Here is a 24,885-nt window from a genome sequence, read left to right on the forward strand (position 1 = left end):
ACCGCAGGAGGTGATGGAGAGAGTGTGATTGGCAAAGTTGGCGCAACAGCGTATGGAGACGATGCTGCAAGGCATTCCATCGTCGTCCCCTTGGATTGGCTGTCTTCATCATCGCTCGTCCCCACGGCGCTCACGTCGTCAAATCTGTGGCGCTTGGGAAAGACGCGATGCAGCGAGTGCGCACTAGATTCTGCAATCCTTGTCGCCGTGGCGTCAGCACCCTTCTCTTTGCCTGGCAAAAGAATTCTTGCGTCGTTCTCACACTCCGCCACCGCCGCGGTGCGCAGTGCGCAGTGCAGCGGCTGTGCAGAGCTCCCACCTTCCAGTGAAACTGAGGTAAGAGTCCCGCTAGGCCTCTTTGCCACAGACATGGTTGCCTCGCGCAGGAGATGCGGTGCCTCACCAAGCGCTGACCACAGTTGTCGCTCCGCTGTGAAGGCCTTGGATGGATGTCCAGTGGAAAGGCGGCTGAGGACGAGCGAGTGGGGAGTGAGACTCACTACCGGTGGGGTTCTCCCGTCCTCTTTGGCAGTCACACGCGGGTCGTTCTGCAGACGACTCGTTGACGGCATCAACAGCAATGCAGGACTAGACGAGAGGGGTAATAGCACTTGCGGCACGCCAGCGACGGCGCAGACCGCTGAGATCCACAAGCCCCACGGCAACCACGACGCGGCCCTCCACCGCGCATCGGACACTTCGCGTACCCAGTGCAACAGAGCCAATACAGGGTCCTCTCCCATCGCCTCAGCGTCGCCCTGTGCATGGTGGGAAGTAGAACGCCCCTCGAAGTGGGGATGCAGCTGCTGCTGTGCACGCTGTGGCGACGGTGGATCTGAGCCAGTGCACGACATACACCGCCACCACTCCAGTACAGGATAGGGATAACCCTGAACGAGTACGCGCATTGAGACTACGGCCCCCGCACCCGGCGCGCTTGGCGTTCGCCCCGTCCCCCTGTGATGAGACCTACTTCTCACAGTGTCTGTGTACTGCGAATGTAGATGTGGCAGCGACGCGAGTATGACCGCCACGACACTCGCGTGCGCATTGCTGATAGAGGCCACAGCCGCTCGACATTGTTCATGCGTGACGATAGCCCGCAGCCGCTCTTGCGTGAGACGCGACTCGTGCACACCGGCCACGTACGCGCCCCATTGCGCCGACAACGCCTCGGCAGTGAAGCCGCCCTCGATGGGTGGCACCTCAGAGGCGGTGCAGAGTCCGTAGCCCTTCGAATCATCGCCACCACAACCGACGTCTCGCACAAGACAGCGAAGATGGGCATGACGCACGACGGCAGCCTCACCGGCAGCGAGTGTTGTACCCGATGAATGCCTCATGTTGCCGGCGCTCATCTGGTCATCATGCCTGCCCTCCATTTTGACTTGCAACCACGTTGCATGTCGCTTTTTCATCCACCATCTTGTCTTTGGTTGAGCACCAAAGGGCATCCGCAGTGTGTACAAAGCGGACGGGGCTGTGGAGTACAAGTGCTGGAGACCCTCCATCTCAGTGAAGCGCCGCTGTGGCAGCATCCCGGATACCGAAGTAGCTCCCGCAGCAATTGAGGATATATTCGGGGAGGCCGATGCGTGGAGGCGCGGCCAGTATGCCGCACGACGACACGGATCTGAAGCCGTCGCTGGAGGCCACGGGGCTCCATCCACTTCGTTGGTGGTGGAACAAGACGAGGCGATGATATCGGCGAAGGGTTCGAGTTCGAGGACCGCGCGCGTCCTCTTGCGCACCCATCGCGACCGTAACGGCGGTGAGGACGGCGACAACAGAGGTAGTGGGGTCTCGACGGCATGGTGCAAGTCGGAAGCGAGCACGAGCGCATCGGCCAATTCCATGGAGGGCTTTGTGGGGACATGAGGATTACCCCTATGGACCCCTCTTGGCAGGCGGCTCTTGCTGACACAGTCATCGACGTGTGGGACAAGAGCTGCCTGGACAGCCCGACACTCGTGCCTTTCCCTGCTCGCATCCAAGGCCATGAGCGGCCGCCCTTGTTGGAGAAAAGCGAACGACAGCGGCAGCGACGACACCGTAGTGCCTCGCCGCCCGCCACCCTCATCACCCCCCTCGGGATCCACCTCGGGCTTTGGAATAGGGAAAGGCTCGCCGGCGTGCGTCGAATGGGGATGGTAAGGCAGTGGCCTGCAGAACACTGTGCTCTCACCCGAGTGTGATCCTGTGACGGAGCGACATGCATCGGCGGCTACGGCCTTTTCCTTTCCTGTGTTGCTGTCCAGGACAAGAGCACCTCTGAATGGAAGTGGATACACTGTGACGTCGTGGCCTTCCACCCGGCCCCCCGCGCTGGGAAGACCGCATCCCTCGTCTACCCTACTCGCTACCCCTACCGCGGTCGCGCTCGCACTTGGGCGCGGGTCGAGCGACGTCTCTGGCCAGACGAGACGCAATCCACATGACCAAACATTCGCGGCGACAGCGCTGCTATTGATGCCCTCACTGATGCGAAGTGGTGGCGGTGGGCAACCCATCACCCGTTGCGTGTACGCAGAAAATAAGTCGCGGTTGGATCGACGACGCGGAGCTGCCTCACACGTAACAGAAGAGCCGCCGCCACTCGGAGCTCCGCCCAGGGCAGGGGTTTCCATTGACGCCTCACAGGGTGTGACGTCCACAGACTGACGACCTTGGTGCGGCTGCCCCGGTCCAAAGTGACGCCGCGCGCGCAGCTGTCGCAGCACTACATCCAACCAGCGGCTATCGACTGTAGAGAGAGAGAAGACACACGCACATATCTCTCGACTGTCGAGGTAGCGCGGGAACACGAGTGGTGGGGCAGTAAAGGTTGCATGGTTGCTTCTCTGTGCCGAGCCGGTGGTGCAAGATGGTGGGAAAGGCTCTGGTTGTGAATCCGCACGGCTGCCACTAAAGCTGTGCGGCGGCCTCGAAAAGAAAAGTGGCATTCACCTGCCCTCCTCCTCCTCCTTTTTCCTGCCCCTGCCCCCCCTTTTTTTTCCCCGCTATCTTGTGTGTCCTCTATGAGTCTCGACGTCTGTGTGCTTGTGCTTGTCAGTCTTGTGATGATTGGGTTTGTCTTGAAAAGTGAAGCAACGTGGCAGGAAGGAGAGAGCGTAAGAAAGAACAAGGGAACGTGTGACGAGAGTTGTGCGCCGTGTACATCAGGGGACTTTGTAGACGTACGGACGGGTTTGGGGCGCAGGTGGTGAGTGCAGAGAAGCAAGAAAGCGGTGGCGTAGCCACCACAATTCACTCAAAAGAGCAATACGCGTAGTGTGCAGCAGAGCACCCGTAGAGCAGGTGAACGTGCCCAACTCCCTCGCTCCCACCTCCTCAGACAATCGCCCACCATGAGAACCCACTCGCCTGCGGGGGACGTTTGCACGGCTTTGCGGCACGTGCCCAAATAGAATGGCCGTGCGTCATCGATTCTCTCACGAACATCGCGGGGCTGTGAAACCGCAGCGTGCCCGAGTCCCTTGATAAACGCCACAGTGATGATTTGAATGCACTCGAAGGGCGCCCCTTCCTCCCCTCCCTCCGTCTCGAGGGCTCGACGATCACGTCGCGCTGGCCTCCCTTGTGATCATTTGGATTGGCCCCTGTTAGTGCAGTGAAAACCATCCCCCCCCTTTGGCCGGGTCGGCTATGCACCACCCCTCCCCTCCCCCTCCCCTCCCCCCCCCCACACACATATATATATTTATATATATGTACGCTGCATTCAAATGGCTGCTTCTTTACAAAGCACACGGATCACGACGACGACTACGCCAACGTTGACAGCTAAGCGGATAAAGAAAGAGAGAGAATACAGCGCTCGAATGACCCCCTGCCGACGGGAAAAGATGTCACACAGAGCTCTGCGTGGCGGTGGTCCAGCGACGTTTGCGAGCGGCGCGGACTGCGCTGCAGCGACGACAACTGAATTCACAGCGTCCGTTCCGAGACACGAACTCCACCCACACACACCCGCTCACGCGACCGCTGTGCTGGTACACTACAAAAGCATCAATACGCACACAGCCTGATAGAAGAATGAAGAGGCTCATGGTGAGTAGATGCGAATATGAGCAATGAAGCTGAAGCTGCGCCTGGGTAGTGGACCCGGTGGCCGTTGCACCCACCCACCCACGCGGTGGTCTTGGTGGACCACCTGGAGGATGTCCCTAGTCCCTAAGCCCTCGCAGGGGCCGCTTGGGAGGTCCGTGGTGAACATCTCATCGGTGGTGGACCCGGGCTGCGGACGAGCGTGTACGGGATTGCGACTGCCCACATGTCCCCCCCCCACCCTTCTATGTATGTAGGCGGGATGGGAGCTTGGCGGTAATGAGAGGTGCAGAGGACCTAAGCGGCAATGTGTGAGAAAAAGCCGTGACCTCATTATTGTTGCAAGCCACCGGTCCCCTCGTACGCTCAGAGGTGCGGGTATGAGCGGAGGGGGGAGGGAGGATAATCTCCCTTGCCTACCCCCAATCACAAGCGCACATCCCTGCGAATGCCCCTGACTCCGTTGTAAATGGCGAAACGAGCACATCAATATGTGGCGAGGGTTTGGGGTGGAGACAGATGCCGTTGTGCAGTGCTATTATACACACACACACCACGCTGGGGAAACAGAAATAGAAAATATGCTGTTCAAAGCCGTGACACACCGTGCGACGTCCCCCTCCCACCCACTCACCCACCACCGCAAAGATAAAAAAAAAGGGGGAGGGGCACACAGTCCAACGCAAACGACTCAAGAAGGCGAAGAAGAACGACCAGACGAATTGATGCCCTCACGCACTGAACAACAACGCAGTGGAACGTACACGTAATGGGGAGGAGAGAGGAGGGGAAGGGGAAGGGGAAGGGGAAGGGGAAGGAGGGGGGAGATGGCGCTACAGTGCCGCCTCCATCCCCTCCTCCTCCTCCTCCTCCTCCCTCAATTTACAACTGCCACTCGCGCTGGCTATACATCGCATCGTCTTGGAGTTCCACGGTAGATGTTTGCCAAAGAGAAGGTGCTGTGATACGTTGAACTTCCCCAGCACCTCAGCAGCGAACATCTTCACCATACCGCCATAAATCTTCGCCCAGTGTTCGACCCCGGAGATGTTGTACAACATATTACTGTGCTCATGGAACGGCCCGGTCTTGTTCTCCAGGATCCATGCAATCATACTAAAGTAGAGGTAGCTCTTCTTCAGCTCCTCCACCTTGGCACGGTCGCAGATATGCTTGGGAAGGATCACCACCCCCCGCTCAGCGACGGGCTGCCGCCTCAGAGGCGGCTGCACCTCGGCGTTGATAAGCTGCGCACTGCCAAAAATGTAGGGAATGTGGTGGTAGTCGTCTAAGCCCCACACCCCGTGCGACCCCGCTGGCTCGAGCGAGTAGCGCTTCTGTAGCCGCCGAACGAGAGCCATGTACTCGTAAAATAGGTAGAAGACATAGTCCTGACGCCTCTTGCGCACCTCCGCCCGCTCCGTTGGCGGCACCGGTGGCGGTGGCGGCACGTCAAGCGGCACGAACACCGTCGGCTCATCCTTGAGCGTTCCGCCGCAGTCGCCGTGCTCCTCGAGACAGATCATCATGAAAACAAAGAAGTGTAGCTCGTGGCCACTGCCAAAGTCGAGGCGGGTGGCGTTCCCGAAGGCGTCCATGAGGTACGCGGCCACCTCTGTCGCCGCGCTGGTGATCTCCTCCTCCGACCGAGTCGCCGAGGAGGGAAAGGTACGAACGAGCTTCTCCATGTCAGCGATCACTGTCGCCTCCAGTCGATCATGAAACAGGCGCTTGGCGCGATTGCCAAAGCGCTGCTGTGACATGTCCTCCAGCGGGATCTCCGTAACGATGTCGTGCAGACGGGGCAGATAGTCCTTCACTAAATATTTCACCGTGTCATCGCAGTCGTCCACCGTGGCGGAGATGCGCTGGTCGTTAGGCGTTGACTCCACAGCCTCGCTGCAGCCCTGCACGTAGGCAATGATTTTCTGGAACGCTGCCGAGTGCCGGAAGACCTCGATCAGGGCGTGGTTCTCCACAATGATCTTCGCGGGCGGCTGCGGAGCGACAGTTTGAGTCGAGTACTTCAGAGCTGTTGGTGAATTCTGCGGAGGCGCCCGCCGCCCCAGCGCGTGGGTCACCGTTGAGTGAGAACCGATCATCTTTCTCCCTTTCTTGCTCTCTTTTTTTTCTGGGGGGAAGGGGAGGGGAGGGGGAAGGGGGAGGCGGTGATGATAGTGGAGTATATCTTGAGAAACGAAAGGGAACACCTTGAGCGCTTCCGAATGTACGCGTGCGTGTGCGCATCAAGTCGGCTAGAAGGTGAGCCGGCCGACAGAGACGGGTGTAAAGAGGGAGAGTGGAAACGATTTGATGAATCACACAGGGGAGGGGGGGAGGGAGGAGAGGGAGGAGGGGGTCCGCGTACCACACATGCACATCCCATTTCCCGTTTGTGGATCCAACGACGCGGCACCATCCATACACGTGCGTGTGTGTGTGCGTGTGTGTGTGTGTGTGTGTGTGTGTGTGCGTGCGTGCTGTCACTGAAAACAACTCTGTTGTGCATCACCACCACCACCACCCATCATTCCCTCTCTTTCCTTTTTTTTCTGTTTTTTTTTGTTGTTAACTTTAAAGTGAATAGTAAAAAAAAAAGTGATGAAGTACATTTTATATGTCCATGTATATTTGTGTGAAGATCTCGCCACAAGTGGATACATGAATGGGGGGCGTTGCCACACGGGCGAGTGGGGCCCAGTCGTCCTCCTCGACCCCGACCCCGACCCCGACCCCGCCCCGCCCCGCCCCCATTTATTGCTCCTTAAACGCCGCTCTTGAGCCGATTACGTTGTGTGCGATTCCCAATTGACCCAATCGGTGCCACTTACACATGCGTGCAATGCCCCCACTTCAACGTAACCGCAGACGCGCGTGGGCTTACAGGCTGCGAAGGGGGGGGGATGGGGGGATGAGGGGGATGAGGGGGATGCATCCACCAATGGGCAGTAGTCACATGCCGGCCACCGCTTAATCAAAAGAGAGGGAGGGAGAGAGAGAGAGAGAGATGCGCACTTGCACATTGCAGACCACACACAGCTGCAACCGTATATCCTCCCACCGGCCCCACCAACGACTGTGCACGACAAATATTTAAAACGCCAGATGAGGAAGAAGTCGTACACACGAGATCATCTGCGGGCGCCGCCGTCCATGTCGTCGCCCCCCTCCCAGACACACACACACACACCACCGCCCGCATGCCGGCGATACGCTACGATGCGTGTCCAATTATCACCCCCACAGACGCCGAGACGCCAAGGACGCCCATGCGCTGGAGGATTAGAGAAAATCCTGAGCCATGTGAGCGATCAGCGAGATGACGGGTTGGAAGCGGCCGAGCGCCGTACCCACGAACTGATTCTCCGTGACGGGAACGGACTGCTGAAGAAAGAAGAGCAACTCCTGTCGAAGCGTCTCGCGCAGGGTGTCGTTTGTGGTCAGCAGGAAGGCCTCCGCCTCCAAGTCTTTGTGAACGGAGCGGTACCCGTAGTTGGTGCTGCCGTACGCAACGAGGTATGGTGTGGAGATGCTCTCCGGCGTGCACACGACCGACGGTGTGGCATCGCCGGCGTGGCTGTTGTGGCGCTGCTGATCCTTGTGCTTGCTGCCCTTGACTAGGGATGAAGCAACATCTGAGTGGCACCGCCGGCCCACAAACCACAGACCCTTCGCGTGAAATGTCAAACCCTTCACAGAGAACTCACGGATGTGTACCCGACTCAGGCAACTGTAGGCCTTCATGAGATAATAGAAGAAGCGCTCCAGCTGTAAATAAAAGAGAGGGATACGGCCCGCCATGCCCCTCTGCCCATGCCAGCCGTTTGTCTGCACACTCGATGTGATGCAGTCAACGTAGCTCGTGCCATGCAGCATCTCCTCCACGAAGGGCGCGTACATGTTGAGGTATGGCGAGGTCAAAAATATGTGATCCTCGGCGGTGGAGAGTTGCAGGAGCTGCTTCACAATGACGCTGTCGTGGTACACGCCCGCACGTCCCATCTGCACGGTGGGGAACAAGAAGGAATCGTAACGGTTCCAGTCAATGTTCTGCGCCGTGCATAGCCGTCGTGCCCACGCAGCAAAATCATGGAGGAGCGCATTGGTTCTGGCGCAGAAAACTTCGCTGTCGATGGAGGGATCGACCCCCAGTGCGTTCGATAAAATAACGAGGTTGCTCTTACGGTGCAACGTCGGTGACCCGTCGGGTCGCGACACCTCCGGTGTGGGCCACAGCAGCGAAACCCCGCGGCTCACACCCCCTGTCATGAGACGCATCAAAGACCGCAGGGCCCCTAAAGCAAATCCCTTCGAAGTAGTGTCCAGAGTAACGCTCTGGCTCGAGAGGCGATCTGCGTTTGTGTCGCTGCCACTGGGGAACCGCTCCGAAAACGCTTTGCGGCAGACAGCGCGGTGCGACACGCGATTTGTCGTGCGTACGAGCCGTGTGAACCACCGCGCGACGAGGGTGTTGTCCTCCACGATCATGTAGCGATCCATGCGGGTAGCGAAGTAGTCATCTGAAAGGTTTGCCCCCGTCAATATGGTGTGGCGCTCGTCGAATACGAAAAGTTTTGTGTGCTGGACACCGAGTGCCTCCTTGGCCCGCCCGAAGGGTGCGAAGAGTCGATTCCACTTGCTAGGGTTCTGATAAAGAAAGAGGCGCACCTTCACCCCTGTCGACCCAGCAGCGCCAGTGGTTGGCGCGGCAGCGGGCGCCGAACCTGAGCTTCGATCATCGAGCGCCTCCCCCTCCTCGAGGTCCAGCTCATCGTCGGAGAAGGTGAAGGAGCTGCCCGACGTTGACGGAGCGCGTGAAGTCCCTCCTGCCGACGGTGCATCACCGGGCAGCGAGGCGGTGCTGCACCGCGTCTGCTGTGCCAGCTCCATCAGTGTCTTTAGCGTCACCAAGTTCTTTTGATTCTGCATGCGGTTGTAGTCTAGCAGGATAGTAATGGAGAACGCGTGCCCGCCTGCCGCGGCCCATCGGACACGCTCCTCCAGGCACGCGACAAAGGCCTTTGAGAGGGGCCCATCACCAATGTAAAGCGCAGAGAGCGTAATAGAGCGCTGTGCCGCCATCACGTGCGCTTTGAGCTGCTCGTAAAAGACGGCAGGGTGATTCAACACCCGGACCGTGTGCGACTCCACCGGCAGCACGCAGCAGTGTCTGGCCAAAAAGGATATCATGTGCTGCTGCCGAGCCGGCACTCCTTGCTTCATCAGAAGCTTCTGGATGTGCGCTACACCGACCTCAGCTGCCAGAGCGACATGGTTCTGGTGCGCATCACAGGTATCACCACCGGTCTTGGCCTCGGCGGCCTCCTCTGGCGAAGCGCGCAGAGAAACTTCTGTTTCTTGCACGGCTGTTGAGGATGCAGAGTTGAAGAACTCCAACGCATTCGCTGGTGCCACATCCCCCTCTGACACCTCGCTAAAGAGCCCGAAGGTGACCCCAGCAGCGATGGCAAGGATGAGGAGGTACAGCAGCAGTGCCAACATGGTCAACACAGGGGTGCTTCGGTGTGCGTGTGTGTTGGGGGGAGGGGGGGGAGGAGGGGGAGGGAGGGAGGGAGGGAGGGAGGGAGGGAGGGAGGGAGGTTGGCAAGAAGCTCCCACGCAGCCTAATAGAGGCGGGCAGGCAGGCTCGAGATCCCGTTTACACGGCCCGACACTGCTGCGCCTACGCTCTCTGTCTTACCCTGCCGGCCCTCCTCTGAGGATACACCTCGAAGGATATCAAAAAAGTGAGCTACCTGGATGCTCTGCTCCTGAGTACGCATCCCATGTGGCATGAGAAAGAGAGACAAAGGAAGGAGAGAGAGTGAAGGTGAGTGCTGGAAGGAGGGGGGAGTGCTTGTGGCTGTTGTTGTTGTTTTTTTTTTTTACATAGTCCGAACCGCCTCCAACTCTTCCCTCCAGCAGCGATGTCAAAGGAGAGACCATCATTGGGAGCGGGAGATAAAATTGTCGACAGTGGCTTCGAGAACAAACCAAGCGGCACGCGCAGACACACATGCGCATACTCAAAGATACGTACTAACCAGGAGAGCCATAAGGCACTCATACGCGATGCCAGGTCTTGGTACCGTGCCCTCCTCCACGGCAACAGAGCATAGCGTCATATCGGTGGTCCAAGGGCTGGTGCTGCCATTTGCGTGGGTGTTGCCCAGCGTGGTGGGAAGCCTCCCCTCCGTCACTTGCTCACGAATTCGTTTCCACTGCTGCATCTTGAGCACCTCAGACACAGTGAGGCTCCGGCTCTCCAAGGCCGCTGCTTCATCCTGCGCCTCCGCTGAAGAGGCGTACCGACGCTCAGCAATGCAGGTAAAGCCTCCCCAGTAATCAAAGGCCACAACAACCCCGACCAGCGTTGCTGTGGCCTTGCCGTCGGGACAATCCGCGGTGCCAGTACAAGAGACCGATCCCTCCCCAGCGTGAATGAAGAGCACGGCGAGTGCGGTAGATGTGTCACAAATATGCCCTTCCCAGCACGGCTGATCATCGTCATCGTCATCGTTGTTGTTGTCCGTCTCGCTTGCCTTGGGTGATTCGCGCAGTGCCCCACTCTGTAACGATGACGGCGACGACCGGGGAAGTGTTTCGATGCACGCAAGAGTGACGGCGGTGTGCTCGAAGCGGGAGGCGTATAGGCTGATGCAGTCCAGCAGGTGGCCGCGCAACTCTTCTGCTGCGGTAAGGCGGCCACACGAGCTAGTGTCATCACTGAGTACTCCCTGTCGCACGGCTGCGCCTACACACTCCGAACACGTTGCTTCTTCTCCCTCACTGTCCATGTGAAGGTGTGGGGAGGACAGGGCTCGACTTGCGTCAGAAACGGGAGAGAGGGCGGCATCCATGAGTGCTGCCGTGTGTGCGTGAACTCAGCTACGGGCTGTGACGAGGTGTATGTAAGCATATGTCTCGGTGTACATGTGCGGAGAGAAGAAAAAAAAAAGATGTCCGGCGCGGAAAGGGGGAAGGAGAGAGGTGGGGAAAGGAAGCAGGAAGGAGGGAGAGAGGGGGAGAGGGAGAGGGAGAGAGAGAGAGAGAGGGAGAGGGGGGGAGAGGGCGGAAGAGGCACGAGAAAAGCGCGCGTTTTTTATCAACGTCTCCCCCTTCTCATTTGAACCGGCCCACCAGGAAGCCCTGCAGCATGCCGGTACACTCGTGTACGCCCCCCACCCACCCACCCACCCTCCCCGCTCTCCCTTCCACGGTCATCGTTGCTGCTGCTGCCGCCGCCGATTGTGGTCCTCGATGACGACAATGGAGCAACTTTCTTTGTATGTGTGGGTGTGTGTGTGAGTGAAGACAATTAACCCTCTGACTTTATAAAACGAAGTGAACCGGAAAAGATGAACCACGACAAAAATACAAATTTGAGTGCCTCCACAACGCATCCTCCACACTGCCACACCGCCGCCCCCCTCCCCCCCTCCCCCCCCACACACACACACACGACGTCGCGCCACCCTCTGATTATTAGCGACGATAGAAAAGATGGCGAAGGAGGTGAGAAGAGCGATGAGGTACACACTGGACTGGTGCACACGGCGTCGACCACTGCATATTTACGACGTACACACACACACACACACACACATCAACCCCTTCGTCTGCTGAGGGCCCTTGAGTGGTATGCCGCACAACTACGCGCCTGATGCCTTGTTCGATGACGACGCCGTGGTCTTCCGCGGCAATGCGTTCATCAGCTCGATCGGGTGCATCGAGTAGTTGTCGAGGTCTGTGCCCTTCTTTATCACGGTGGTCGCCGCACGCGACAGTGTGTAGTCGTCCATTACGCGCTGACGGCGCATCGTCGAGGCACCCCCAAATGCCTGCGCCAGCAGCCATTCGCAGTGGCCGCGGCCCTCCTCATCGACGTTGAGCGCAGCAGTGCAGCGGTAAAGGACGGCGAGGTTAGCCAGCAACTCGGACACGTACTGCGCCACGCTCATCACAAATATCGGCTCTGACCTGTCCTTCTCACTTGCGATCCAGCTGAGCAACTTGGCGACATCGACCTCGAGTGCCCTGGCCATGCCGGCCAAGTTGACGTGCGGTGCTGCTAGACGCACTCCAGCATGACTGTGGCCGGAGGTCAGCCCGATCAATGCCTCGAACATGCCAACCGTCCCGGAAGGAGAGCCGCCGGCGCTGCTGCCGAAGGAGCCACACCGCGACAGGAGAGGATGCAGAAAGGTCATCATCTCCACTTCCTTGGAGCCATTTGAAGAGAGTAGGAGATACTTGGAGGAGTTCAGGAGCCTCGCGAGGTACGGGTAGTCAATCATCTTTGCAGGGTTGCTCCGATGGGCCACTGCCGCGACGAGTGGGGTGTCACGCACTGTCTCCCACATGCCATCCATGCCGTCCATGAAAGCGCGCTGCGCGTAGATCTTGAGCACCAGGGACTCAATCAAAGGAATCTGCAGCCGTTCCGAGAAGCCACCGAGTAAGTCGGCATCCTCGCCGTCCTCGAACACATTCGGGTCACCCACAACGTAGTCCGTCAGGCAGTCGATGCCGTACTGGAAACACTCGAGCTGCGCTAACCTCATCTGCACCGCTGGGTTTCGGATCCGCAGGGCGTCGTAGCGCACGCTGTTCGTGGCGTGCAGTGCACTCACCTCCCCCACCTTGCGCAGGATCGTGCTGTACGCTGTGGCCGTAAGCACGTGTTGATGGCTCATCACCTCCTCCGCAGATGGCGACTCGTGTTGGACAGCATCCGCGTTCTTGAGGTGAACTCGTAGCACGCCGTTCACCACCCTCTGCTCCACGGCCCCGGGCTGATCGAGGGGCACGGAGGCGGTGACGTATTTTGGCATGTCATCCGCACCGCTTTCCAGTCGAAACACCACACGGATCGACTTGGGCAGCGCTTGCGCTGCGGCGTTGCCAGAAGAGGAGCCAGGGTCACGGTTCTGGCCTCCCGCGGGACCGGCCGTCGTCGTCACCGCAGCCTGCACATCACCGTTGTGGGCTACCGTGGCTATGCCGCTCACCTTCAGAGATGTCGGCGCAGAATCGCTTGCGCGCGTGACCACGGCGCTTGAGAGTGCCAAACAGGAACACGACAACTCTTCGCCTCCGCCGTACACCTCCTTCACCCACGCCACCGGGTTCTCGTTGGCCGCAAGTTGCCGAACCCTGGCACTGCGGGCTTGGAAGTCCTTCCACGCCTTTGTCCTCGCCTCGCGGCTCTGTAGACGCTGCGCCTCCGCAGCGGCAGCCTTCGCCACCCCCTCCGCCTCGGCTGCTGGAGCGGCAACAGTGTTGGGCGAAGCAGCCTCCGCGTTTCCACCATCCAGCGTCGTCGCAGCAGCTTTTGACTGATCGACTTGCTGGATGATACTCTCCAACCCCATGGCACTGCCTGTGTTGGCAGCCGTAGTCGGTGTGACACCTGTTTGACCAGAGGCAGTACTCATCAGGCGATCCAGCTGGACGGAGTAGAAGTTGAGCATTTGGATGTCGGCCAGTCGGCCCCTGGACATCAGGAGCTCGACGATGTCCTTTCGGGCACAAAAAACGCGAGAGCACCGCATCACGTCCGTCTGTCTGCGATGTGTGTGTGTGTGATGTGTCGACTTGTTGGAGGGGTGGATGCGCCCCGTTATGGCCTCGTACGTGGCACACACACACAAAGAAAAAAACGTACGACGGGCAGTGTCAAGTTCGCCTACTTCGTCGTCTACGACTGTTCTCTCACGGCACGAAGAACGAGGAGGTGGTGGTGGTGGTAGGTGCAGATGTGTGTTCATGCGTATGGGCGAGTGTCCCATGAAGGGCGGTAGGAGCAGCAAGAAAGCAGCAGCGAGCACGAAGAAAGAGAGAGAGAGGGAGGGGGAGGGACCAGAATAAAAAATGAGGATGGCAAAGCGCAGAGACATACCACACCACGAGTGGCAAGGCCCAGCACACCCGCACATCAAACGATGTGAGGCAAACGGTGCGGTAAGTGCACTGTGCGCGTCACAGATTCCAACTCCCTCGGTTATTGCATATGCATTCAAGGAATAGAGGACGTGATAGATCCCCGCCTGTACGCGTGCGAGGCACTGTGAAAATAAAAATATGCTCCGCATAAGTAAAGCACCACACTAACACCACACACACGCGGGCGCGCGTATGTATACTCTTCAAATGTCATCCGTGAGGTTGAGCTTGACCTTCCCGTCGTCTGTGTTATCAAAGGCGGGCTGGCCAAGAAAAGGGCAACCGGCGCAACGAAAGGCGTCGCCCTTGGAGCAGTTGCCGCAACCACCCGGTGGCATCTCCACACCATTCGGGGATAACTTCCCCTCCGCCTCCAGCTTGGCCTCCAGCTCGGCACGGCCGCACACGCAGTTCTTGCAAGCGCGACGGCGTGTCGTGCAGTCCTCGCCCTTTGTCGCCTCTTTCAAGATGTGGTCCTCCTCTGTAAGAAGGGCATCCTCGTCAGCGATAGGCTGGCGAGTCTTGATGCTAAACGCCTGCGTCGTGGTGACAGTAGCCGACATATTTTAGCTTGTGTTCCTTTTTGGTGTGTGTGAGTGTGTGTGTGTGTGTGTGAGTGTTGAGGGGACGAGGGGCGGGAGCGGATCAAGTGTGCGTTGAGAAAGGGGTTGGCCGAGTGAATAAGAGAGGTAGCGCAAGAGTGAGAAGCAGTAAAGAAAGAGATGTGGAGGGGGGGGATGTGGGGAAGGAAGGAAGAGCAAGCTGTTATGCATTCGTGAGAAGGGCATGTATGTTGACGTGCAAGAAGGGGGGGGAGGGGGTGTCATGGGTGTATCAGCACAGAGAAAAAAAAGGGGTGCAGGTGTGTGCGTGTGTGTGGCCATGGTCAAAGTAGAGTAGAGGCGAAGGAAAAGTAAAGAGGGTACGCAAGAAAGGAGTAAAGATGGCCTTACATAGTCGGCGTTGGCGCAGTGCCCAGACGCAAAAGAGGTTCGACATGGGGGGGAGAGAGAGGGGGAGAGGGGGGAGAGAGAGGGGGGGAGGGGGACTGTCCCATCGTCACTAAATTTGAGTGTGTCCGTCTGTCTGTGTCTGTGTGTGTGTGTTCCTATCCGTGAAGACACACACACACACACACACACAGACACACGTACAAGTGCCCTCAGACAGACATGGTGGTCTGTCAAGTCTGCATCGGTCGGGGAGAGGAGTGGAGAAAAAAAAAAGGGCATCTCCCTCTCTTCCACCACCCCACCCCTCTTCTTCTAGCCCTTCTCCCTTTCATCCAAGTCTTCAAGCCTTCTGAAGAATAGATGCCTCCCCAATCGACTCTCTGGGTATACATATATATATATATATATATATGTGTGTGTGTGTGAAAATATGTGCTCCAGTTAGTACCCCTCCATGAAAAGAGAGAGTGGGTCCCCCTCTCGCACGATGTGCATGTGCAACTCGCGATCGAGACCCACATTAGCGGCAAAGTCGAGCGCAGACTCCCCCGCGCCTTCTGTGAAGTGGTAGGGGCACGTGGCAACACTGCCATGCTTGTAGTACCACTGCAGCTGATAATCACGGCCATCCACCCCCCTGGCCTTGTCACCAGCGCGCAGTGCGAGCGGTGGCACTGACGCATCCAGAAAGTACTTCGCCCCCATCCGCGGCTTCGTCTGCCGGTTGGCACACCCCTCGATGTCGCCGTAAAGGTTATCCGTGTCTGTCTCGGTGGCCAGGTGCTCCCAGGAGGGTGTTAGTCGAGCCCTGCTAGACCGAAGCCGAACGCTCGCAGCGGCGATCACCTCACTGTTCTCCACAACAGATGTGTCAGGGAGAAGTGGTCGATCTCGCGTTGTGATGGGCTTGTTGGCGCGCACATCGAAACGCCCGTAGACGTAGTCGTAAACATGTAACGAGTGAGAGCGGCGATCGTCTGCAATGTCCGCTGCAGTGGGTGGTGGGGGCGGCTGCGCCTGGGATTCCCTCGCCTCGCCACTGCCGGAGCTGCGCTGCTCGTTTCTCCTCGCACTCTCCCGCCGAGTAGACTCGTTCGAGTAAGGCGGCGCGGGGACGGTGGTGCCGTCGGTCTCCAGTGGCACCCACCGCCACAGTCGCTGCACCACCCCCAGCTCCTGATACAGCTCTACAATCAGCTCACTGCAGGAGACCTCGCCTGTGACGAGGTGACGCAGCGGGTGCGCCTTTGTGTGGAGTAGAGGGCAGAAAAAGGCGAGCGGGTACAGCAGACTCGAGTCCATGCGTCGCCCTTCATTATCCTCGCAGAACTGCGCCAGCCGCCTCTTCCGCTCCGGTGTGTGCTCGTAGTTGCGCAGTCGGCGAACGGCAAAGTAGTGATAAGCAGGAACGCCAGACGGTGTCATCGACAGCAACCGCCGTGACGCCTCAACCAGCTGCACCGCGTCGTGCGTTACCACTCCCTTCACATCCGCCACGTCGTAGTCTTTGTTGTCCATCGCCTCAAGAATGATGGCACCGCGGCGAATCACAGGGCGGCTGTGGAGTGCGACCTCCTCCGCAAGCAGCTGCTCGCGAAGCGAGTGAGCCAGGGGTGGTGACGCGCCAGGGCCAAATTTTGGTGCCGCCGACTCGGTTCCCTCAGCGTCATCTTCGAAGACCTCGGCAAGGCTGCGTACTTGGTACGCAGGAGTCGATAAGGCTGCTCCCATCGAGGACGATGCCGCGCTCTTCGCCTCGCCTTGCCGGGTCTCGGCGGACACTGCGGTTTCGCACTCGTCGTCCTTGACGTACTCGATCACTGCAGGCGCCACGACCACCGCTACGTGAGAGTATCGGAGTGCTGCAGGATTTAGGAAAGCCAGGACAAACTGCAGCGTGGTGATGAGCCAGCTCATCGAGCCGCTGCCACGCATGAGCACAACATCACCAGGCTGCAGGGTCGGTTCGACCTCCTTCCAATCCTCCAGCGTGTAGTCCCTACCGGGTTCAAAGAGAGCGTCGACAGAGGACTGGTGAAGAGTGCGTACCACGAGACAGGTAACCAAGTACGCGCCCACACTGGCCGCCCCGTAGCCGCTCAGTGTTGCGAGCTTCCCGAGAGGACCACGGCAGCGAAAGTTGTGTACTCGCTGGCGCCAGAAAAAGCGGGATGTCTCCTTGTAAACCGGCGAGCCAATGCCGGCGGACATGGAGACGTGCTCTCCAAGCCGTCTCGTGAAACAAAACATCGAACAGCCCCCTCGTGCGGCGCAATGAGAGCGTAAGAGTGAGTGACTGGACGTCGGCCCCGCAAAAGAAGGGGAGGAAGGAGTGGAGGGGAGTGGAGGGGGTGAGAGATGGGCAGGCCAGGGGGGGGGGTGGCCGGAGAGTGGCTGCAGACGAGTGTGATTGGCACAACGGAAGAGAACACAAGGAGAGAATAACTGAGATGGGGGGGGGGGGGCGAGGGGGGGAGGGACAGCTTTTTTTCCCTCTCCGTGCGTCATCTCTGAACACCCGCGTGGAAGCACGAGCCTTAGGAGCCCCAGAAAGAGTGTCGAGGATCGCCTGCACCACCCGCTTCAGCCACCACCACACCACAATCATTATTGGCAACGGTAGCGGGAAAAAAAAAGGGAGCAGCGGTGGTCATGTGTGAAAGAAGAAACCGGTGCGTGCACAGTCACATCGATGATGCACAGAGGGTAGGCAGAAGAGAAAGAGGAGGGCGTGATAATAAACGTCGCGTCCAGTGCGAGTGGCAGTCCTCCCAATATCTCCCCGCCCCCCCCCCCCCCTCTCTCTCTCTCTCTCCCCCCACCCTCACAGGAGAGACTCCAGTGATGCAAGCACCACCACAGCGTTACCGCGGTGACTTGGCCTTCATGCCATATTGACGCATTGCACACACGTGTACCGGAGACGCAGCACACACACACACACACATACACACATACACACTTGAACTTTTGAAAACTCATGTCTTTATCTCTCCTGAAAGGGGGAGGGGGGAGGGGGGGGGGGCACTGTGGCCGAGCGTGGTGGTAGGGTACCCCCCCCCCCCCCCCCCCCCCCCAAAGCGAAAGAAGACCTCTGACAGGAGCTCCGTGCACAGGCACCGCCTACCGCCGAGAGTAAGGGAGGGAGGGAAGGTGCCCGTAAAAAAAAAATTTTTTTTTGTTGGAACAATATCATCACACGCCCAGCAGCATCGCGTAAGGGAATCTGCGCCATCTCTCTTTCGCTAACAACAGTGCGCCCTCACACAGAGACAAACGCTTCATCCTTTGTGTTGTTGTTGAGTTGATTTTCTTCAGTGTATCTTCGCATCGGGCGAATACGACGCTCCTGTTAGCGTCGCCCGCCCGCACACCCACCCACCCACCCACCCACCCGCCCCACCCGCCCCACCCACCCCTCTCCTTGCCCCTCGAGACATAAAGCAGGTTGTGTTCACATATCTGCATGTGATGAATACAAGCATATCCATGTATATGTATATATATATATATGTGTGTAGCACCCGCGTCACTCTCCTCGCCCGCTCAGGGACCGATACGCTTCCAAAGCGCACGATAGTGTTCCGACCCCTCACGCATACTGGAGGACACGCACCCGCGTACATTTGCATCGCGAGACGAGTGTATTTCTTCGCCGGGCGACGCGGCCGGCTGCGGTCCCTCTTGCGCGTCCTGGCGCTGTTTCGCAAGGTAGTCCTCCTTCAGACGGTTTGACGGCACTGGCACACGGGTGACCAAGTAATCTTTGAGGTTGAAGGGACGATGCCACTGTCTGAAGAAGGGGTGCTCGAGCAGTTCCTGCGCCGTCGGCCGCTGCGAAGCTGCCGGCAAAGTGGCCAGTCGACAAAAATCTGCGAAGACGGGGCTCAGTGGCACAGCGCGGCGTTTGTTAAACTGCAAAACGTCCACTGGCTTCTCCATCCGTGACACGCGGTCGAACTCGTCGATGATGTCCTTGAAGTCGTAGGGGTACTCCCCCACCGCAAACTCTGCGAGTGTGACACCGACGGCCCATATGTCGGCTGGCTTGCCGTGCGGCTCGCCACGGTGGCGCTCGGGGCTCATGTACTTATCGGTACCGGAGCAGCCCTGGATGCAGTCGGAAGACGACGACGATAGGCTACGCCTGCCCTTGTCTCTTTCGGCAGCACCCCAGTTTCCCAGATCTTCTTCCGACGACGTCGACTCTGCCGCCAGGACATCCATGCCATCACTCTGCCCCAGCGGGCTACTGGTGGTGTGATCGAGTACTAACCTTTCCCCAGCACTCGCCATCTCGGGCGGGGTCGTGCCGATCATCTCGCTGTTCAGCAGGCCGTTGGCGCTTCCGCGCTGTGTGTTCCAGATGAACGGCGCCCGAAGACCACGCACACCCGTCAATTGCAAGGCGGTCATCGACGGTGACTGCAGCGGCGTGTTCGACCGCGTCGGGGCGACAGAGACGGGGGGGATAAAAGTGAGTGTCGGGCTCTTCATGCCAGTGCCGCTACCGTCGCAGCGCTTCGACAATCCAAAGTCGCTGAGCTTTACAACGCCGTGTTCGTTCACCAGCACATTGCCGGGCTTGATATCATCGTGTATGTAGCCGCGGGAGTGCATGTCGCGGACTCCGCGCAGCAACTGCTCCCCAACAACCGCAACGAGACGTTCCGCGACGCCGAACGGCTCCTCGACAAGACAGCTGCCATCATCGGACTCCAAGTCATCGACGCCAAGGTCGCTCTTCACAGAGTACGAGTCGGGGAGAAGACCGTCATCGCTGTCGTCGACATGCTTGTACACTCCAGAAGTGGGGTCACTCATCAACACACCACCGTCGTCTACCACGCCAACCACGTCGCAGCCAGGACGAGTACCAATGACACCAAGCTGGCGCGGCGCCGGTGCCGCGGGCGGTGGCGCGCGCTCAGAAGAAGTACATCGGGAATTCAGCAGTTTAGTCGAGCCAAGTGTCATGGAGGAACGATCCCGCTCGTTGCCACCAGTGCTCACCCTGCCGACACCACACACCTGAGCGCCCCTCGCCGATACGTCGGCGAGCTTGGGCTTGTTAAGCGCTTCGCTATGCAGAGGAAACACGTGTGGGCTGTCATCAACATGCACGCTACCGCAGCGACTGTTCGACTTGCTCGCCCGGCCCCTATGGACGCCGCCTTCACCATCGCCTCCAGCGTCGTTGCCCCTACTGTCGGCAGTGGGCAGACGAAGACGCTGCGGCTGTGACTCGCGAACCATCCTCGCATGCTTCTGCAGACAGTCCGCGAGGTGATGGAGACTGCCGTAGTGCATAAACTCCATCACGATGTCCAGCGCCGCCACCTCCGCGAGGAAGAAAGCGTTATAGACCTTGACCATAAATGGACTACGATAAGTGAGGTGCAACACCTGCAACTCACGAACAACGATATGCTGGAGCTGGTTGACGCGGCCGTGGGAAGGGGCACCGCTGCGCAGGTAAGGCGACGAGAAGCCCAGGCACAGCGGGGAGAGGTCCACCCGCTTCACAGCCAGGCGACGGCCAGTGGGTTTGTGTATTGCAACAAACACCGTTGCTGAGGCACCTTCGCCAACGGGCGTCGAGAGAATGTCAAGGTCACGGAGCCAGACCACGTTAGGGGGTAGCGGCGTGGATTGGATGTTCTGAGCTGCTCCTGGGGTGCACATCGTCGACGTGGCTGTTGCTGCTGCTGTCATTGTAGTGCGGACACCACCAGGGTTCGCATGGACGGCTGGGCTGCCCAAACAGCTGCCGTCGTTCGCCGTGGCCATGCCACCTCGCCAAGTTGGTATGTCGACGTAGGGCAAGAGCAGACTGCTCGCCATGCCAGTAAGCGCCAAGGCACCAGCGCCTAGCACGTTCGCTGTGCTGCTGCCTGTGACTGGCAAGACGGACGGAGAAGACAAGTTCGTGGTTCCGGGAGCCCCCGAGAACCCACCGCAACTCGCCAGAGGCCGTAGCTGCGTGCGGTGCAAGCTATTGCCACCAGCACTTCGGGGTCGCCCAAGTGTGGTGGTGGGAGTGGTGGTGGTGGAATTGGGTGTTGTGACCTGGTTCTGCACCGCAGCTGCACCACCACTACTTGGCGTGCCGCCGCCAAGGGTCTGGGTAGGCGAAGTGGTGACCTCTGTCGTGCAAGGGATGCCTGGCAGCAAGCCTTGGTGCGGCGGCTGTGTCTGCTCTTGTAAGGTGCTGCTCACCGCGGGGAACTGTAAAGTGACCGCGGCTTCATCGCGCGCTGCTCTCAAGAGCGACGGCAGCTGCGGCGGCCCAACGGCAGCACCGGCCTTATCGCAGTGCCCGCCAAGGGGACTAGGGGGCGCCAGTCGTTGACTGTCCATCGAGTACGTGATGGGGCTAAATGGGGTGTCCATGCTAGTAGAGAAAAGGGTGAACGAGGCATTCGCGTTGGCGCTGGGGCCTCCGCCGACACCGTGTGTGTTCCGCGGGGTGCGCACATTGGCCGGCCCGCCACCGCCGCCGCCGCCGCCGTAGCACCTCTGGGGCGAGTAACAGTCGGAGCCCGTTGTGACCGGTGTCATGGGACCTGGCCCACCGGCAACGCCAACGCCCCCCCCACCACCCCCGAGGTCAGCGCCGCCGCCGCCGCCGCCGCCAAGACCGAGTAGCTGCGTGCGTCCCGCGAGACCGCCGCTGCTGCTCATGTGTGAACTGTTCATTGCAGATTGCTGTGGGTGCAGCAGCTGCAGCGTGTGACTCTCACCACCGCCCGCCACATTTGTGCTGCCTCCCATAAAGCTGCCACAAGTGCCCGGCACACCCGCTCCGCCAGTCGCGCTACCGGCGTCGATGCGGGTTGGATTGAGGAGGAGCATGTTGCGCACCGTGAGGCATCCGTCTCGCGATACACGAAATATGCCTGCGACGAGGGTACGATGGTCATGTGAGATGCGCACGAGGCTCCCGTTGGTGCCTCCATGGCGAGAGCTACCGAGTGGACCAGACCGAGCAGGCGTGGCCGGGGGGTTGCAGCCACCTCCCCGCACCGTTCTATCTGCTGTGGTGCCCACCCCATCGCCAATAGTGCCATCATTTATCATCAGCGTCGTCGATCGAGAGTTGTACGGAAGAGCAATTCTTGTGGACGGCGTGCCGGCACTGGCAGTAGTGGTGGCTGCGTTCACTCTCCGGCCTGATGTAGTGCAAGGCGCCGCCACCCAAGGAGAGACCATGTCACCGCTTGAATCGTTGGCATTGACGGTGGTGCTGGGAGACGCTGCACCGACCGGAGAGCGGATACGAGCCAGCATCGGTGGGGGTATGCGGCGGCGAGTTTGGGGAGCGGCAGCGGCGGCTCCGAATAAAAACAGAGGGGATATAATCCCAGGAGCAGCGGTGCTGCCACTGCCAGCACCCGTGCCGGGCACCGACGAACGCGCTGCAGAGAGCGACTGAAGCCGGTTGGTGCCCGTTGTGACCGCAGAAGCGATGAGCGACGTTGTTGGTGCGCTGATGCTGCTGGGTGCGTGGCCACTGCTGAGGTTGCCTGCGCCGTAGTGGTTCGCGATCCCGCCCAAGCTAGTGTTGCTCACCGTCGGTGTTGCGCCGGATGCGAGCGTGCCAGCAACACCTTCCACAGCAAGGGAAGGAGAACCCGGTTGCGGGAGTCGGTGGTGAGTCACTACCGCGCGTGGTAGCATCCAGTTTGGTGAGACATCTGCCGGTGAGATGACGCCAGCCGTGCTGTAGTGAACGGCATTCGACGCAGTGGTGCCGCCAATGACGAAGTCATTGCCGCTCAGACTTCCTTGGCCCCCCGACCCTGTCTGGTGCTCCTGGACACCGACGGGGTAAAGCGCCCGGTCGGGTTCGCTCGGCAGTGCGGATGCGGCCAAGAAGACTGCCGGTGGTGTGACGTGCATTGGTGCGTAGACGGAGGGCTGGATAGACGGCGACGCCTCGGCCCGCGCCTGCGCGTCTTGTCCAGTCTCTGAGGTGCTCAGCCTCCGTCCATCTGCACCGCACTCGTCGCCGCCGCGGTCTTTACTCGTCGGCAATACGAACGAAATAAGGGCGGCGGATGATGAGCTGGGCGTGCTCGGTGGGAGAGAGAAAGGCCGCTGCAACTGACCAGGAAGGAAGCAGCGGTTCGTTCCCGAAACTGGAGAGCCCCTTAGCGTCTCTTGGAATGTAGATGGGTGCACCACGGCAGCTGGGGCTGCGGCAGGAGCTGGCGGCGGCGTTGGTGGGTGACTGTCGAGACTGTGAGCAACTGGCAGGGGCAGCACGAGTTGGGTGGGGACGGCTCTAGACATCACGGTGACCGGCACACTTGCAAACAGCGATGGCGGACGTCGCTTCTTACGGCGCTGCCCTGATGACGATGTCTCTGTTGCTGTCGCTTCCGATGTGGTTATCGAGGGCTTATTCGACGCGCCAGCTGCGAGCAGCAACACCGCCGACCCCTCGCGAGAGTGTGGCGCCCCAGACACTTCCCTGGCAGCGTGGGAAGAAGGCAAGACAGGCAAGGAGATGCAAGGCGATACACTTGCCGCCGCCGCCGCCGTTGTCGTCGTCGTCGTCGTCAAGAGCCCACCTACGTAGGGTTGGTGGCCGTCGCGGATCGGTGGGTTACCATCACCGGTGCGGTTCACACTCGCCTCTGGGTGCGAGTCGACCGACTCCGGCGTGAGCGGTGAATTGGGTGACGAGTTCCCAATGTCACCTGCAGTGATGGTTGTGTCAGTCCCCGCCGTTACCAAAGAAGTGCGCCATGTGGCAGTGGCCATCAATACGGTTGACCCCACTGCCGCGGCGCCGCTGCTGGTGGGAGCCATCTTGGAAGAGAGGATGTTGAGTGGACCGGCAGCGCCGGTGTCGCTCAAGGTCTCCGTGAAGAGCCCTGTGGTGGCAGCATCAACGCCACCCTCTGCGTCTAACTGGCCCTTTGTTGGACGGGCTGTTGGCAGTCCGCTTCTCATCGCAACAACTCCATCGGTGGGCATAGAAGCCAGCGCAATGGTGGGGACGGCGGCAGCGCTTGAGGAGGTCGTGTGGGCTGCCGCACCGTCTTCGCCAATGCGCGAAGTGGACTGCGCGGTGTCGACGTTTTGTCCTGTCGAGTGTTGCAGCGTGGCCGGAGGCGAAGGCGACAGCGACGTTTTACAGATTTCGTGTACGCCGCACTCTTGTTCTGTGACGTGGGGCGCCTGCTGTGATACTGCTTTCAGGGGAGGGACGGTGCCAGGATGCCCCCGGCCGTCTTGTTGTTGGCACCGAGTTGTACTGGCACCGAGCAGGCAATCTGCAGATATCGGATCGCTGTGACGGAAACCAGCAGAGCCAGACGGCAGTGATGCCACCTGCAGATTCTGCTGCTGCTGCTGCTGCTGCCTTAGCTGGTCCAGCGTCATGATCGGAGACGTTACCGCCCCCGTTGAAGGCAACGCCATCGGTGGTGACAGCGCGGCGGATGCCGAAGAGGCGGCAGGACCTTCGATGGGTGAACACGACATGAGAATTAGCGAGAAAAAACACTCTTTTGGTGGGAGAGCGCACGGAGAGAAGTGGGGAGTAATAAAACGTGGGGATGCACCACACACACACACACGCACACGCACGCACACACCGACACGCTCACGATTCGAGGCCAGAAGTAAAGGCAAAATAAAATAAAAAACACACGTCCGTTCGACTCGGGTGTGCCCAATCGGTGATGTATACGTTTGGATGAGCCGGTGTACTACACACACACACAGAGAGACAGACAGACACAGACATGTGCACCACCAAAGGCCCCTGAAGAAAAAAAGAAAAGGGGGGGAAGATAAAGATGCTCGGGGGGAAGGGGGAGGGGGAGGGGGAGGGGGAGGGGGCGGAAGAAGCTGCCCCTCAGCAAAAGTGATTCATCGGGTGTGCGCGGGTGCATGTGCGCGCGCTTGCCCTCCGTCAGTGTGACAA

General features: G+C 59.5%; 7 protein-coding genes across 7 annotated transcripts; all 7 read right to left on the bottom strand.

The window, feature by feature from the left end:
- Positions 1 to 4,880: 4,880 nt before the first annotated feature.
- JKF63_06383 (uncharacterized protein) lies at positions 4,881 to 6,149 on the bottom strand (the record flags this gene model as incomplete). The annotated part of the gene is made up of 1 exon (XM_067902333.1): positions 4,881 to 6,149. One exon carries the CDS (start codon positions 6,147 to 6,149, stop codon positions 4,881 to 4,883), a length of 1,269 nt encoding a protein of 422 aa, XP_067759354.1.
- A 1,180-nt stretch (positions 6,150 to 7,329) lies between these two features.
- Positions 7,330 to 9,549, bottom strand: JKF63_06384 (uncharacterized protein; the record flags this gene model as incomplete). The annotated part of the gene is made up of 1 exon (XM_067902334.1): positions 7,330 to 9,549. The coding sequence occupies one exon, from the start codon at positions 9,547 to 9,549 to the stop codon at positions 7,330 to 7,332; it is 2,220 nt and encodes a 739-aa protein (XP_067759355.1).
- A 524-nt stretch (positions 9,550 to 10,073) lies between these two features.
- On the bottom strand, positions 10,074 to 10,844 carry JKF63_06385 (uncharacterized protein; the record flags this gene model as incomplete). The annotated part of the gene is made up of 1 exon (XM_067902335.1): positions 10,074 to 10,844. The coding sequence occupies one exon, from the start codon at positions 10,842 to 10,844 to the stop codon at positions 10,074 to 10,076; it is 771 nt and encodes a 256-aa protein (XP_067759356.1).
- Positions 10,845 to 11,699: 855 nt separating this feature from the next.
- JKF63_06386 (uncharacterized protein) lies at positions 11,700 to 13,601 on the bottom strand (the record flags this gene model as incomplete). Its single annotated transcript, XM_067902336.1, has 1 exon — positions 11,700 to 13,601. The coding sequence occupies one exon, from the start codon at positions 13,599 to 13,601 to the stop codon at positions 11,700 to 11,702; it is 1,902 nt and encodes a 633-aa protein (XP_067759357.1).
- Positions 13,602 to 14,195: 594 nt separating this feature from the next.
- On the bottom strand, positions 14,196 to 14,555 carry JKF63_06387 (uncharacterized protein; the record flags this gene model as incomplete). Its single annotated transcript, XM_067902337.1, has 1 exon — positions 14,196 to 14,555. One exon carries the CDS (start codon positions 14,553 to 14,555, stop codon positions 14,196 to 14,198), a length of 360 nt encoding a protein of 119 aa, XP_067759358.1.
- An 831-nt stretch (positions 14,556 to 15,386) lies between these two features.
- Positions 15,387 to 17,195, bottom strand: JKF63_06388 (uncharacterized protein; the record flags this gene model as incomplete). Its single annotated transcript, XM_067902338.1, has 1 exon — positions 15,387 to 17,195. The coding sequence occupies one exon, from the start codon at positions 17,193 to 17,195 to the stop codon at positions 15,387 to 15,389; it is 1,809 nt and encodes a 602-aa protein (XP_067759359.1).
- Positions 17,196 to 18,140: 945 nt separating this feature from the next.
- On the bottom strand, positions 18,141 to 24,440 carry JKF63_06389 (uncharacterized protein; the record flags this gene model as incomplete). The annotated part of the gene is made up of 1 exon (XM_067902339.1): positions 18,141 to 24,440. One exon carries the CDS (start codon positions 24,438 to 24,440, stop codon positions 18,492 to 18,494), a length of 5,949 nt encoding a protein of 1,982 aa, XP_067759360.1. The 3' UTR covers positions 18,141 to 18,491.
- Between the last annotated feature and the right edge of the window lie 445 nt (positions 24,441 to 24,885).

The sequence above is a fragment of the Porcisia hertigi genome, chromosome 7 (genome assembly GCF_017918235.1).
Source record: "Porcisia hertigi strain C119 chromosome 7, whole genome shotgun sequence".
Classification (NCBI taxonomy): domain Eukaryota; phylum Euglenozoa; class Kinetoplastea; order Trypanosomatida; family Trypanosomatidae; genus Porcisia; species Porcisia hertigi.